General features: G+C 28.1%; 1 protein-coding gene across 12 annotated transcripts in view; it reads right to left on the reverse strand.

The window, feature by feature from the left end:
• LOC111675850 (supervillin) overlaps positions 1 to 16,890 on the reverse strand; it is a 330,599-nt gene that overhangs the window by 133,421 nt on the left and 180,288 nt on the right. For 9 of the 12 annotated variants that reach the window (XM_046951094.1, XM_046951093.1, XM_046951090.1 and 6 more), the window contains 4 exons: positions 11,291 to 11,685; positions 5,527 to 5,895; positions 2,922 to 3,544; positions 2,749 to 2,848 (listed from right to left, as the gene is read on the reverse strand). In XM_046951094.1, coding sequence (XP_046807050.1) covers positions 2,749 to 2,848; positions 2,922 to 3,544; positions 5,527 to 5,895; positions 11,291 to 11,685 — 1,487 coding nt within the window. Of the gene's footprint in view, positions 1 to 2,748; positions 2,849 to 2,921; positions 3,545 to 5,526; positions 5,896 to 11,290; positions 11,686 to 13,710; positions 14,259 to 16,890 lie in introns of those variants that run through there. The other 3 variants (XM_046951101.1, XM_046951092.1, XM_046951095.1) reach the window with 3 other exon arrangements.

The following is a 16,890-nucleotide window of genomic DNA, read 5'->3' on the forward strand; positions in this document are numbered from 1 at the left end:
TGATTGAGTATGAGAAGTAAATCAGAATTTATTATTCTTAGGAATATGAAAACACGTTTTTAATTTAAATAGTCAATGTTCTTGGTTATTTTGGTTACATTTTAAATAAAATAACTTCCAAGAATATTTTATGCATAGGCTGTCTCAATATATGAATCAAACACCACGAATTTTTTAACCATTATGAAAAGTAAATTTAGTGCCTACGCTGGATATGTAGTCTAGTTCGTTATTGGCAATGTTGCACACAATGGGCTAGGTGGAGGCATTTTTTCAAACTAAATAACGATCCACTTTTACAGACTTTTGTCGAATTTGTTTTTAATAGAGCAAAACTGATCTTTTCCGACTTTCTTAGATTTATTCTTATGATTTCACTCTATTTCAACTTTTAAAAAATCGATTTTTTTTCCTCTTACAAGATACTAAAGCAAGGCAGAAGTTCAACAAGTGATGGTTGACCTTCTGCCAGCAGGGAACCTCAGAAACCTGATAATATACTCAAGACTTAACATAAAAACCTTCTGATATGTTTGTCTTCACAAACAACACTATAAACTAAACTATAGACTAGACTAAAGACTATATCCTAGACTATAGATTAAACAACAGAGTGGACTATAGACTAGACTATATACTAGTCTATAGACTAGACTAGATTACAGACTAGACTATTGACTAGATTATAGACTTGGCTATAGACTAAACTATAAAATAGACTATAGACTAGACTATAGACAAGGCTATAGACTACACAATAGGCTAGACTATAGACTAGGCTATAGACTACACAATAGACAAGACTATAGACTACACCATAGACTAGACCATAGACTAGACTATTTACTGGACTATAGACTAGACTATAGACTAGACTTTAGACTAGACTATAGACTAGACTGTAGACTAGACTATAGACTACACTATAGACTACACTATAGACTAGACTATAGACTAGAATATAGACTAGACTATAGACTAGACTATAGACTAGACAATAGACTAGACTATAGACTAGAATATAGACTAGACTATAGACTAGACTATAGACTAGACAATAGACTAGACTATAGACTAGACTATAGACTAGACTATAGACTAGACAATAGACTAGACTATAGACTAGACTATATACTAGACTATAGACTAGACCATAGACTAGACTATAGACTAGACTATAGACTAGACTATAGACTAGACTATAGACTAGACTGTAGACTAGACTATAGACTATACTATAGACTAGACTATAGACTAGACTATATACTAGACTATAGACTAGACTATAGACTAAACTATAGACTAGACTATAGACTAGACTATGTACTAGACTATAGACTAGACTATAGACTAAACTACAGACAAGACTACAGACTAGACTAGACTACAGACTAGACTAGACTACAGACTAGACTACAGACTAGACTAGACTAGACTACAGACTAGACTAGACTACATACTAGACTAGACTACAGACTAGACTAGACTACAGACTAGACTATAGACAATGCTATAGACTAGAATTTAGACTAGACTTTAGACGCGACTATAGACAAAACTATAGACTGGATTATATACTAGGCTATAGACTAGACTATGGACTAAACTATAGATTAGACTAGACCATATATTAGACTATAGACTGGACTATAGACTAGACTATAGACTAGACTTTAGACTAGACTATAGACTAGACTGTAGACTAGACTATAGACTACACTATAGACTACACTATAGACTAGACTATAGACTAGAATATAGACTAGACTATAGACTAGACTATAGACTAGACTATAGACTAGACTATAGACTAGACTATAGACTAGACTATAGACTAGACTATAGACTAGACTGTAGACAAAACTATAGACTGGATTATATACTAGGCTATAGACTAGACTATGGACTAAATTATAGATTAGACTAGACCATATATTAGACTATAGACTAGACTATAGACTATACTATATACTAGACTATAGACTAGACTATAGACTAAACTACAGACAAGACTACAGACTAGACTAGACTACAGACTAGACTAGACTAGACTACAGACTAGACTAGACTACAGACTAGACTAGACTACATACTAGACTAGACTACAGACTAGACTAGACTACAGACTAGACTGGACTACAGACTAGACTAGACTACAGACTAGACTATAGACAATGCTATAGACTAGAATTTAGACTAGACTTTAGACGCGACTATAGACAAAACTATAGACTGGATTATATACTAGACTATGGACTAAACTATAGATTAGACTAAATACTAGACTATAGACATGGCTATAGACTTTCCTATATACGTTGTTATATACTAGACTATGCACATGACTATAGACTTGACTATATACTAGACTATAGACTAGAATATTGACAAGACTTTAGACTACAAACTAGGCTATAAACTAGACTATTGAAATACTATAGACAAGAATTTAGACTAGACTGTACACTACATATAGGCTGGACTATAGAATAGATAACAGAATATGACATATATTTGTCTATAGACTTACATAATACTATTGCAATATTATCATAGGTTGATAACTTTTTGTTTCTTAAAAATAAATAGATCTAATAAAAGTTCGAGTAGTGACGATTATTCAAATCAGAATTAAATTTAGATTCTTAATATGATTTAAATATTCAATTTAATATTAAATGTATTTTTTGCAACAGCTGCTTTTCCATTATGGATCTTTTGTATTTATAACTTCCTTCATCAACTTACCACCATCTGGTGTTGCCTCCTCATTCTGCGAACGATTTAAATTCGATTTACGTTTCGAAGACTTATCGCGATCCTCATTACGTCTAGGTGATCTATTAGACTAAATGGCGTTTAAGTAAATAAAAAAAATATATATTAATATAATTTCACAATAAGAAAAAACAATAACTTACAGTTCTACTTTTGTGTACAGGACTCAATTCCAAAAGTTTTTCATTATTTTGACCGCCATTACTTAGTGATGATTTCGATTTATCCGAATCGGTATACATGGTAGAACAACGTGGTCTAGTGGCTGTACTACCCTCGTCATCCGGTCCTAAAGGACTTACAGGTAAATCATTAATTTCCATAAAATCAGCATCGATATCATCTTCATTGTGTGATGGTGATGATTTTTGGGTATTTGCCGATTTTGTTCTAACTTTAGGGGAAGCGGTAATTTTTACCGTACATTCCGTGCTGCTATTTTGTGATTTCTGTTTGGGTGATTTAGGTGAATTGGCATTCGAGCGTAAGCTATTCGAACGTGAGGCTGTGCAATGGGTTTCACTAAGATTCTGTTTCATTGAGACCGAAACGGAGGGTACCAGCTTTTTGTTGCCACGATGTGTGGGTGAACTATTAGCCGAGGACATTTTGTGATGTTCTGCTTCTGAGCCACTGGTTAGTTTTTGATTATCCGAAGAGATGCTGGAGGGTGAAGAACGTGAGTGATGTTGTTGTGGTTTAGGTGATGTTGGGGAGGTAAAACGTTGCTGCTGTTGCAATTGTTTCTCTTCGTCCTTCTTCTTGTCTAAAAAGGGTGGGAAAAGTAGAATAGAAAAAAACAAATGGAGGGAAATTAGTTACACATTTGGAGGTTAGTTTTTATAAGGATTTATTAGGTGTTGTTTTCAAACAAAGTTTTAGTAAAGAATGTTAAAAGGAGAGAAAGAATGTGAAGAGTATAAAGGACAGGATAGGATTGAAAGCAAGTGTATAGAGATTGATAATGTCATTAAGATAACAGTTAGAGAATGCAATTTATTAAACGATATGGTATTTTTTAGTAAAATATTAATTTAAATTAATTCAAAAGCTTAAAAGATCTTTTAGTCTCTACGTTGAATCAGCTGATAATTTACCAGTGTGATTGCTGTTAACATTTTTAATGAAAAACACGAATCAGTTGATCCGTCACAGAACGTAACACAGAAACTAACTTAGCCCTTTAGTTCTGTGACTTTACAGTTGACTCGCATTATGAAAATTAGGAATAGTATATAGATTAGGAATAGTATATAGAAAAAAATTTTGGACTTGGGTCCATTTGTGGTTGATCCCGTGCGACCCCAGTGGTCGCAGGAGTGTGTTCTAATATCACTTTCTGCTTCCAGAACTAAACCAACCTGTTTCATTTGTGAAGCATAGGATATTCTTCAAACCTATCACAGAAAGTTCCTGAGTTTTAGACAAGAAGTTAGATGCGATATCGTCTCATCTTCTTCCTCATTATAAAAACTTCTACAGCAAAGGTTTCGATTTTTTCCTCATCTTACATCGCGCCTTTTATGGCTAATTCATTATACAGTTACCCTGACAGTAATCGTGACCAAAAACCCATATTAAGGTTATCCTAGAATGCTCGCTATGTTATTTAGAGATATCCGGCTAGGTTTTTATTATCGGATTTGCTGTCGGTATATAGAAATAAAACCCCCTGATATGTGATAGACAATTCACTGCGCGTTTGATTGCAGATATTTCTGCCTGAAAAATATTACCGTAGTTAAGCAGTTTGAAGGATGATTTAATACCAAATCCTTTAATCCCTCACACAATTCTCCACTCCTCTTGGAGCCATCAGTGTAAACTCTCGTTGCACCTGGAGGTAGTTGGGGTTCTAATTCGGAATTCCTCCCTAGAATCCTGGTGCGAAAGCGATTATCGAAGTTAAGCTTCGAAATGCAAAAGTCAACATTTAAATGCAGTTATTCGAATTGTTTTATAATCCTAGAGTGACCGTAATTCCTGTGCCCAGACCACAAGGCACAGGAATTTAATCTAATCGCAGAGTTTGGAGTAAGTAGAACGCCATTAAGTCATTTGGTAACCAGTTTAACATGGTTAGCAGTGCTTTGGTTGACGTTGTCGTCGATGTTAAAAAATTCAAAATATCGAGAAATTAAAAAAATCAATTTTTCGTATATTGGAAAAAGTCGGAATGTCGACTTTACACAAATTAAAAAAAGTCCAAAAGTCGACATTTTTAATATTGAAGTTGACCTAAAAAACATAAAAAGAATTCAACACGCAAAACTGCTCTATCCCCACTTTCAAAATTTAAAAAAATTATCTTATTTTTAAAAAAAAATTTAAAAGATTAGTTGTTATTCTATTCAACACGCATTTTCGTAAAATATTTTTTGGTTAAACAGTTACATAAATTAGTCAGGTTTTAGTTAAATTAAGCAGAATTCGAAACAAACTATTTTTTCGAACCAAACTAAAAATCCAATAATTAGTAAAATATTTTTTTATAAACAATTAAAATGTGATTTATCAAACCAACAAACTACACTGTACAAAATCATTTACATACTCGTAATAGAAAAAAAACAGCTTAATTATGTTAGGAGGGGAGGAGGACATGGGTTAAACAAATTTCAAACTCTAAAAAAATTATAACCAAATTATTAATACCCTTGTTCAAAAAAAATTAAACCATCATTATGTTTTTGTAAAAAAATATATATAATTTCAGTGTTTTAAGAAGGAAGGACTGACTTGACTCACCCAGTGCGGCGGCACGTAAACGTGTGGTTTTCGTGGTACGCACTAAATGCACTGACGAGGAACACGTCGAAGAAGAATTTGGCGATAAAGGTGAAAGCGTCAGACCCAGTATAGGGCTGGCCGGTGATAATTTCACAAAGTGTTGCGGTTGAGACTGCACTGAAGTCACCAATTGCTGTGAGGGTGATGACAATGACGATAAAGTGTTTGAAAATAATGGTGCATTTGTTGTGATTATAAGCGGTGATAGAGGACATTTGCGAGATTTAGATGATGGTGATAGAATTGCACTTGAAGCCGCAGTCGGAGAAGAAGTACAATTTGTTGTTGTAATAGTAGAATTTGCATTTTGTTTACGTTGCTTAAGAACTGATGAAGCAGTGGGCGTGGCATAGTTATTATTACAATTATGATGATTATTTATGTTATTGATATTAATAAGATTTAAATTGTTATTGAAATTATTTGAATTGATAAAATTGTGTTTATTGGAAATTTTCAATTGTTGCAAAGAAGGAGCACATGTTTGTTGTTGGTGCACATGATGATGATGATGATGATCCATTAGTTTGTGTTGCAAGGCAGATATTGCAGTTGGGCAGGCAGAGGAAGAAGCTAAAGATTATTTTGTTTCAATTTAAAAAAATGGGTTATAAGTAGTTGACAAAACTAAAAACCACAACAAAAATAAAGAAAATTTCTTTAAATCTAGCTTAAAGCCTTTAAATTTTCATAATGTTTATAAAATGGTATGTATTCATCAAATAAATTTTGATTTTCTATAAAAGAAATCGAAAAAATAACTATTAACATTTTACACGCTAATTTTTCTAAGTGTATTTTTGGCATAGTTCTACTAGTTAAACAAAACGAGAAAAAAAAAAACAAAGTAAAATTATTCTAGCTTCAAGCTGTCAAATATTTCATTTTAATTATAATAATGATAATGATGATGTTGATGATCTCAAACCTCAATGGAAAAAATAAAGCAAAAAACAAATGAAATTCATTACAAACATCCGCAACATAATATCTACAATTTGATAAATGATTTTTTGTTTGTGTATATGTTTAAAAAAAGGTTTCAAAAAATATCTGTTTATATTTCAAATGATTTTCTGTCAATATATATTAACAAGTGCGTAGCAGTATTTTAATATTAAACACTTCAGTTTGACTACAAAATTGATAATAAATAAAATGAAGAGATAATGCTAGAAAATTATATCTGTCAATATATTAAAGAAAAAAAAAAATATGAAAAAACCATCAATTTCCTTTAACATCTTCAATCAATTCGTTTGAATAATATCAATAATGGGAAGTTTCTGTTTCAAGTGTCGATGTTTAAAATTATATATTTGAAATTGTTTTTTTGGACGGAGTTTTTGTTTTTATTAAGTATGTAAAGTGGCCACTCAGGAAACAAATAAATAAATGGCCTCCCATTGTGTGTAGAACTACATGAGTATTTTTTTCGGTAGATTTAAAACATAAAATAATAGAAATTAATTTTTTTAGGAGATTGTCAGAGGGTCTTAAGTTTTCAGTTGCACAGACCCTTAAATTGAGATAATTTCGACATAATAAGAATTTTATGAAGATTTTCGAATAAAGAATTTTTCAAATTGCAATAAAACGGAATAATTTGAAAAAATATTGAATTCAAAATATTTTAAAATACGAAAATTAAAAAAAAATAATTTATAAAAATTATGAATTTGAATGTTTCGAAACTTTAAAAAAACCTAAAAGACTTGTTAAAAATGTTTTTCTAAATTTTCTATAAAAATATAATTTTTTAAAAATTTTTTTAATAAAAAAGGGAATTTTTAGATAATTTTGTTATATAGAAAAAAAATTCGAAAACTTTCTCCAAAAAAATAGTTTTTTGAAAATTGTCTCTATAAAAATAATTTTTCGAAAATTTTCTCTAAAAAGATAATTTTTCCAAAATTTTCTCTAAAATGATAATTTTTCAAAAATTTTCTATAAAAAGAGGCATTTCAGTATTCTCTATATGTATTCTAAGTAGTTTAGTTTGTATGAATGAAATTATTTGTATTTCGCGTTCATTTGGTATTAAAAAAAAAAGCAACGTCATATGATAAAAATATTAATCGCAATTTATCTCTAAAAAGATAATTTTTCGAAAATTTTTTCTAAAAAGATAATTTTTCGAAAATGATAATTTTTTGAAAATTTTCTCTAAAATGATAATTTTTTGAAAATTTTCTCTAAAATGATAATTTTTCAAAAATTTTCTGTAAAAAAGAGAATTTTTCGAAAACTTTTTTTATAAAAAAGAGAATTTTTCGAAAATTTTCTATAAAAAAGAGAATTTTTCGAAAATTTTTTATAAAAAATAGAATTTTTAGAAAATAATCTATAAAAAAGAGAATTTTTAGAAAATAATCTATAAATTTGAGAATTTTTCGAAAACTTTTTTATAAAAAGACTATTTTTCTAAAATTTTCTATAAACAGAGTATTTTCTAAAATTTTCTCTAAAAAGAGAACTTTTCGAAAATTTTCTATGAAATTTTTTTTCGAAAAATTTCTCTAAAAAATGCCTTTTCTTAAAATTTTCTCTAAAAATACATTTTTTGTGAAATTTTCTCTAAAAATACATTTTTTCGAAAATTTTTTCTAAAAATAGTTTTTTTCGAAAATTTTCTGTAGAAAGAGAATTTTTCGAAAATAATCTATTAAAATAGAATTTTTCGAAAATTTCCTATAAAAAAGAGAATTTTTTTGAAAATTTCCTATAAAAAAGAGAATTTTTCGAAAATTTCCTATAAAAAAGAGAGTTTTTCGAAAATTTCCTATAAAAAAGAGAATTTTTCGAAAATTTCCTATAAAAAAGAGAATTTTTCATAAATTTTCTATGAAAAAGAGAATTTTTCAAAAATTTTCTATAAAAAGAGAATTTTCGAAGATTTTCTATTAAAAGAGAATTTTCAAAATTTTTTATTACAAGAGAATTTTTCAAAATTTTCTAAAAAAAGGCAATTTATTTTTAGATTTTCTATAAATTTTTAATAAAAAACGAATTTTTCGAAAACTTAGTAAAAATAATGGAATCTTTCGATCTTTTATTCGGTTTTATTAACAAAGAATAGAAATTAGCAAAACAATTAATTAATGTAAAATTTATTATAAAACCGTTAATACAAAATTAAGTTTACCCCCTTCCCGCTTGATATTTAAATACCAGTTTTAAATATTTAGATTTGGAATCTATGATAACATAAACCAGCAAAAGTTTAACATTAAAACTCCAACTATTTGTTGATAACAACACTTATGTCATTTCATTTAAATATTTTGGATGATTTGTTTTCTCAAACCCCACTGCACGAAAACCTAACTGCTGAACCAGTTTTAGTTGGATATACAAAATTAAAACTTTTTTTATTTTAGGATTTAAAAACAGATTTAAACGTGTAAATATATAAATATTGCAAAACAAATAATACAAAACAAAGTAAACAAACTATTTAATAATAAACTAAAGGTATTATTAAATCTTAAAAAAATAACAACTTTTTAAAGACGTTTTAATTTAATTTTTTTTTGAGAGAAAAGAAAAAAAAACAATTTTATTGTTTGTTAAAAAAATATACACAGAAAAAAATTAAGGGACAGACAGATAGACAGCTATAAACAGATAGACAGTGAAGTGTTTTAATCAAAATGCGGTTTTGTTTTTCTTGAGTTTCTGTTTGTTTTTCAAATGATCATTATTTCAAGACGTAAGTATGTAAGAGTATCCATTGATTTATATATTTAACATTTTTAAAATTGATAAATTTGCATAAATGACACATTACTTAGTTGGTTAAATTCGTTGTTTGGGTTTTGTAGTGGCAGTATTAGTTGCCGCATACATCTATCTAACCAACGTTTGACAGATAAACAAGACAAACAGATAGACAGACAGACAGACAGACAGACAGCCAAACAGACTTTAAATAGGGTTAATAAAATATTCAAAACACTTGACTGACAGCCAGACATACGGACAGACAGTTATAAAAAATAGGGAAGAAATCGAACTTAGTTTATGATTATTTATTATTACATTAGTGTAGTGCATCTATCCATCAACATGGCTTGAGCTAGTGCATATTCCACATAAGAGGAATCCATGAATGAAAAATTAGTTGGAAGCCATAAAAATGTCATATTTTGTAAGATATTTATTAGTAGGTACACATATCTTTTTATTTTTTTCATTATTAAATACCTAATGCAACAACTGCAGTACAAAAAAAACAAAAACAACATCAATAAGTAAAAAACCAATATGACATAATTTATGCATTAAAATTGAATTATAATTAAAAATGTGTGAAAATTTTTGGGTTTCCTAAGATAACGGTTGAAATATTAGATGTAATTAGTTGTAAATTTACATCAATTTAACATATTTATTGGTTTTTGTTTATGCAGGTCGATTCATATTTACGAAATTTTGTAATCGTGTATTATTGTAAAAATATTACCACAATAAAGGGTTTAATGCAGCATTTGGAAGCGCTTAAAATAATATGTTTCAAAAGTGGGAACTCAATTGTAGTTCACTTCTAGTTCAGTTCTAGTTCACTTCTAGTTCAGTTCTAGTTCAGTTCTAGTTCAGTTCTAGTTCAGTTCTAGCTCAGTTCTAGTTCAGTTGTAGTTCAGTTGTAGTTCAGTTGTAGTTCAGTTGTAGTTCAGTTCTATTTCAGTTTTAGTTCAGTTCTAGTTCTGTCCTAGTTCAGTTCTAGTTCAGTTCTAGTTCAGTTCTAGTTCAGTTCTAGTTCAGTTCTAGTTCAGTTCTAGTTCAGTTCAGTTCTAGTTCAGTTCTAGTTCAGTTCTAGTTCAGTTCTAGTTCAGTTCTAGTTCAGTTCTAGTTCAGTTCTAGTTCAGTTCTAGTTCAGTTCTAGTTCAGTTCTAGTTCAGTTCCAGTTCAGTTCTACATAATTCTAGCTGAGTTCCTGTTCATTTCTAGTTCAATTCAGATCAAGTTTAGTTCTTTTTAATCTAAATAAAATAATTAAGTTAGAAGTTAGAATTCCAGGAAACATAAATTTTCAGAACAATTCCTAACTTGACTCACGAATATTAAATTGAAATCAATAAATCTACTGGTGTTCTAACATAAAGTTCAGTGACTTTTCAATATATGAACTAAACTTTAGTTGATTTGAAATGAAATAAAAACAATATTTAAAAAAAGGCTCAAAAAATCAACATTACAAATGTAAAATGAAAATATTCCATTCTAAAACAAACTATGAATAAATATTTGAAAAAAATTTTAAATATTTACACTGATAAAAAATGAACATTTTTTTAATTAAAATTAAAATCGAAGAATCGAATAAAAGTCAACAAAAATACAATAAAAAGAAACAATTTCACATGAAAAATCACAAAAAAAAAATTTAAAAAACAACCGATAAGAATGTCGAACAAAATCTGAATTAAATGAGAAAAAATTTATACAACTACAAAAACATGCCACAATAATTAAGAAAAAAAAAACAACAACAAACAAATAGTAAATATGAAAAAAACAAAACAAATAAAGAGTTATAATCATTTGTGAAAAATAAATAAAAATTAAAGAACAGCAACAACAAAATAATAAACAAATAAAGAAAACAAAAAATAAAATAAACGTGCATTTATCAGCAGCAACAAAAAAAAAAAAACAACAAATATAAATTAATAATTGTTGTTGCTTGATATTGAAATTACAACAAAACTTAATAACTTACCTGTAGTACTTGAACATTTAGAGTCGGGAGCAGCAGCTGCAACTGCTGCTGCTGGTATTGCTGCAATAGTTGATGATGGTGTTGTTGATGTTGTGTCGCTTGTTAGTGGAATATTTATTTTTAATTCTTTTGAATTTTTTGTTGTCTTTGCAGTTGTCTTTGATTTTTTACCCGAGTTATTGGTCATTTCTTCTTCTTGTTCTTGTTGTTGTTGCTCCTTATCTTCACCGTTCGTTTTAATCGTATGACCGTTGGTTTCAACTGTTCTTATTTCAGAGTTCAAATTTTCCTGTTGCTGTTGCTGCGTTATTGCATATAGGGCTGTATTGGATGGTGTTGATCTTGAGTCATTTGTTTGTAGTTGTTGTTGTACACGTTGTGAACGAGTTATATATCTGAAAGTAAGAAGGTAAATTGAATAATAGAAGTATTGTTTAGGACAAATTATAGTTTTGTTATTGGGTTAAAAGAACTGTTATTCGAATTAAACAACACGAAAATTCCTAAAAATCGTAGAAATTAGTAAAGAAAATGTATAAATGAATTTTTTATTGCACCGAATTTTTCCTAAAAAGAACTTGCTAAACTAGTCTACCATTCCGAACGTAGTTAGATAGATAGATAGATAGATAGATAGATAGATAGATAGATAGATAGATAGATAGATAGATAGATAGATAGATAGATAGATAGATAGATAGATAGATAGATAGATAGATAGATAGATAGATAGATAGATAGATAGATAGATAGATAGATAGATAGATAGATAGATGCAAAGATAAATAGATAGATGGAAAGATAAATAGATAGATAGATAGATAGATAGATAGATAGATAGATAGATAGATAGATAGATAGATAGATAGATAGATAGATAGATAGATAGATAGATAGATGGCGACCTTATATGGCCCCTATATCCTCCTATCCAAACTTGTTTAATTTTGAAAAAAACTACTGAAACATAAATTTCTCTTCCAAAAAGATTGCGTTCTGAATAGATTTTTATGTTTATTTCAGATAGACACTTTAGCATTCACCGATCATTTTAGGATTATCAGATCAATAGGAAAGTACCAGACTGTATACAAAAATTCATAATTATAAAAATAATAAAGTCGGAAGACGTTGTGTGAAAATGCCCAATCCGACAGCACAATTAATTTTAGAACCTATATATACATATATCTATATTGTCTATGTTTTATACCCTGTTATAAAATCTCACTTTTAACAGTCTTTCAAAATTCGTCTGTATGGGGGTTTTATGATCAGATTGTTTCAAGACTGAGGTCTTTAAATCCTTGCATGTCCATATGTTCTTGATCTCCTACATCTGAGTGGGTTAGGTCTCGATGTGCTGCAGACAGATATGAGAATTTCGTGGTGCGAAACAACGAACGATTTGTACAATGTACAACATTTTTCGTATATATTAGGCATGGATTTTTTGTTCAGTGTATGTAGATGGCTGCGAATAAGAAGGACTAGTTCTTATACCACCTGATATTCAAATGCTTCAGTTGTTTTTTAATACTTTAAATAAATTCTATTAAAGATTTAGTTAAATGTGTATTTAATTATTTTTATATTTCAACACTATTTTCTAAAACAGGAAGTCAATATCAAAACTAAAACTGTATGAATTATTTCAACACCCACTGTAAAACAATATTTACAATTGTATATCACTGCCAATTTTTTTTATGAACCAATTAAAATTTAATACCAATTTCAAGCACATTTACGGTCATTGTGAAACGTTATTTTTTAAAATAATTATTTCTATTTTATTTTTTTGCAATACTTTTCTTTATCTCAAATTTCTAAGGCCATCTTTTAGATATAATAATGTTTCTATTTTACTTATTAAGACATGTGTAAACAAAAAAAATGATTAATTTAATGGGGTTTCTATTCAAAAAACTATTCTTTATAATTCTGTGCATAATGACACTTGATTTGATTTTTTAATGTTTTGTGTAGAATATTTTTATTGTGTCTTTTTTTTTTTTTTGATTATTATTATCTCGTTAGATATTTTTGTTGACGGTTTTTTTATTGTTTATTTTTTTGTATATTTTGCAATTATCATAATTTAAACATTAATATTTTAAAAATTATTGTCTGTATTTATAGACAAGAAAACGTTTTCTAACTGATTTTAAACAAAAAATAAAAACTTTCAAAGCATTTATTGTTTTGTTAGAAATTTTTTAATATTTTTTTATGGTTTAAAATTTCTTTCTTTAAAATGTATTCTTTTATTTAAAAATTTTAATTTTAACTATTATAACATGTTTTGTTTGTTAAAAAATAAAAAAAATTTTGAATCCATAAATTTTGAACATTTTATAATACCTATGTTTTTAATTTTTTTTTTGTTAAAAGTTATGAATTTTTCCATATACACTTACAGTATAAATTTTGCAATTTTAATTAGACTTTTTCAAATTCACATTCATTTTTTTTATTGTATTTTAAGTTTTCTTTCAAGAAAAACGTGCTTTTTGTGTAGATTCGTGCAAATCTTGCAACAAAATTCTACAAAATGTTGGTATTTTTCCTCTTAGATGCCGCAAAAAAAGGAAAAAAAAAAACAAAACGAACACAAACACCACTTTAATTTAAAACACATTAACACAACAACAAAAAAGTCATTCATGCCATTCATTCACTTCCACGATTAATTTTTTTTTTGAAAATTTCAACTCAACAACTTTTAAATTTTGTATCTTTTTTTCGCATTGATCGTTTAGTTTACTCTTCTTTTTGTTTTTTTTTGTTTTGTTAAGTAAGTATCTAGTAGGTACTTTTTATTTCGTTACATTCGTGGATTTTTTTTGTTTTAATTAAAATTTTTAGTAAATGTATGAAAAAGAAGTGAGCGCGTTTAAAAATGAGTGAATGCTGATGGATTGGCTGACGACACGCACGCACTCTCGTAAGGTTCGCTAAAAACTAAACGTAACTAAGATTTGAAATTGTCTGTAGAGCGAACAGCGAGCCACAGCCAAAAGCAAAAGACCGAACGAATATTGAACAAAACAAAAGCGAAAATATACTGAAGAATGAAGAAAACAGCAACAACTACGGCGACAACTAAAGCAACAACAAGTACAACTAGTCAACCAACCAACCGTCCAACTACAGTTACAACAACAATAATGGTAAAAAGTATAATGGAATGGTATCTAAGAGATACTTTTGCACTCCAGAGTTGCCATTTAATGAGGGTTGTTAGGTATTGAAATTCGGATTTCCGGTAGATATAGATAGATAGATAGATAGATAGATAGATAGATAGATAGATAGATAGATAGATAGATAGATAGATAGATAGATAGATAGATAGATAGATAGATAGATAGATAGATAGATAGATAGATAGATAGATAGATAGATAGATAGATAGATAGATAGATAGGTAGGTATGTAGGTAGCTAGGTAGGTAGATAGATATACATATTTGACACTCCCAAAAATTGTTTTTAAAATACGAGAAACATATGTATTTGTTTAATTCACAATCATGTTGTAAATTGTATCTTCTAAAGTGTAGTAACGGTGATTGTTGACATATAGTTGCTGACATACTACGAATACAACATCGATTGTGAATTGAAAAATTGTGTTAAAACTGTGGGGAATTTTGTTCTTTAAATTGTAAATATGCCATGCTGATACCATAATATTCAAAAATAAGTTTTTAATGATTACACACATAATAATCACTAACTAAAATCGTTAAATATTCTCAATAATACGACACTTGCTATAAATTTCATTTGTTTAAATGATGCCAATTAAAATATTAATATTTCAAATTAAAAAGCAATAAACACGAATTCAAGATTATAAATTAAACATTTTAACATTTACTGTCATCTAAAAAAAAACCATCAAACTACCTACACAAATCTACCTATAAATTTGTTACCAATTAACTTCTGTGAATTTTCATAATTGCCTTGGGAATTCCTAATACATATCGACAAAAAAAAAAACATTTACTGGCAACTCATCATTACACACTTAAGTTTACAGAACTACGATTCCAAAGAAATAAATGAACAAACAAACAAAAACACTTGGAAATGGAGGAAGAAAATACCAACAAGAAGAAATTGTATCGTACAACAAACTAGATATGATCATTGACGATAGGTTGCCAAACAACAGTATGGACTGATACTTTTTAAATGTGGTTTAAGTTTTAGTTTCATTTCTTGGTTTGAGTTTATTTTTTACAAAAAAAAAGATAGATAGATAGATAGATAGATAGATAGATAGATAGATAGATAGATAGATAGATAGATAGATAGATAGATAGATAGATAGATAGATAGATAGATAGATAGATAGATAGATAGATAGATAGATAGATAGATAGATAGATAGATAGATAGATAGATAGATAGATAGATAGATAGATAGATAGATAGATAGATAGATAGATAGATAGATAGATAGATAGATAGATAGATAGATAGATAGATAGATAGATAGATAGATTAGATAGATAGATAGATAGATAGATAGATAGATAGATAGATAGATAGATAGATAGATAGATAGATAGATAGATAGATAGATAGATAGATAGATAGATAGATAGATAGATAGATAGATAGATAGATAGATAGATAGATAGATAGAGAGAGAGATAGATAGATAGATAGATAGATAGATAGATAGATAGATAGATAGATAGATAGATAGATAGATAGATAGATAGATAGATAGATAGATAGATAGATAGATAGATAGATAGATAGATAAATAGATAGATAAATAGATAGATAGATAGATAGATAGATAGATAGATAGATAGATAGATAGATAGATAGATAGATAGATAGATAGATAGATAGATAGATAGATAGATAGATAGATAGATAGATAAATAGATAGATAGATAGATAGATAGATAGATAGATAGATAGATAGATAGATAGATAGATAGATAGATAGATAGATAGATAGATAGATAGATAGATAGATAGATAGATATTTAGATAGATAGATAGATAGATAGATAGATAGATAGATAGATAGATAGATAGATAGATAGATAGATAGATAGATAGATAGATAGATAGATAGATAGATAGATAGATAGATAGATAGATAGATAGATAGATAGATAGATAGATAGATAGATAGATAGATAGATAGATAGATAGATAGATAGATAGAGAGATACATAGATAGATAGATAGATAGATAGATAGATAGATAGATAGATAGATAGATAGATAGATAGATAGATAGATAGATAGATAGATAGATAGATAGATAGATAGATAGATAGATAGATGATAGATAGATAGATAGATAGATAGATAGATAGATAGATAGATAGATAGATAGATAGATAGATAGATAGATAGATAGATAGATAGATAGATAGATAGATAGATAGATAGATAGATAGATAGATAGATAGATAGATAGATAGATAGATAGATAGATAGATAGATAGATAGATAGATAGATAGATAGATAGATAGATAGATAGATAGATAGATAGATAGATAGATAGATAGATAGATAGATAGATAGATAGATAGATAGATAGATAGATAGATAGATAG

Source organism: Lucilia cuprina, chromosome 5 (genome assembly GCF_022045245.1).
Source record: "Lucilia cuprina isolate Lc7/37 chromosome 5, ASM2204524v1, whole genome shotgun sequence".
Taxonomy (NCBI): Eukaryota; Metazoa; Arthropoda; class Insecta; order Diptera; family Calliphoridae; genus Lucilia; species Lucilia cuprina.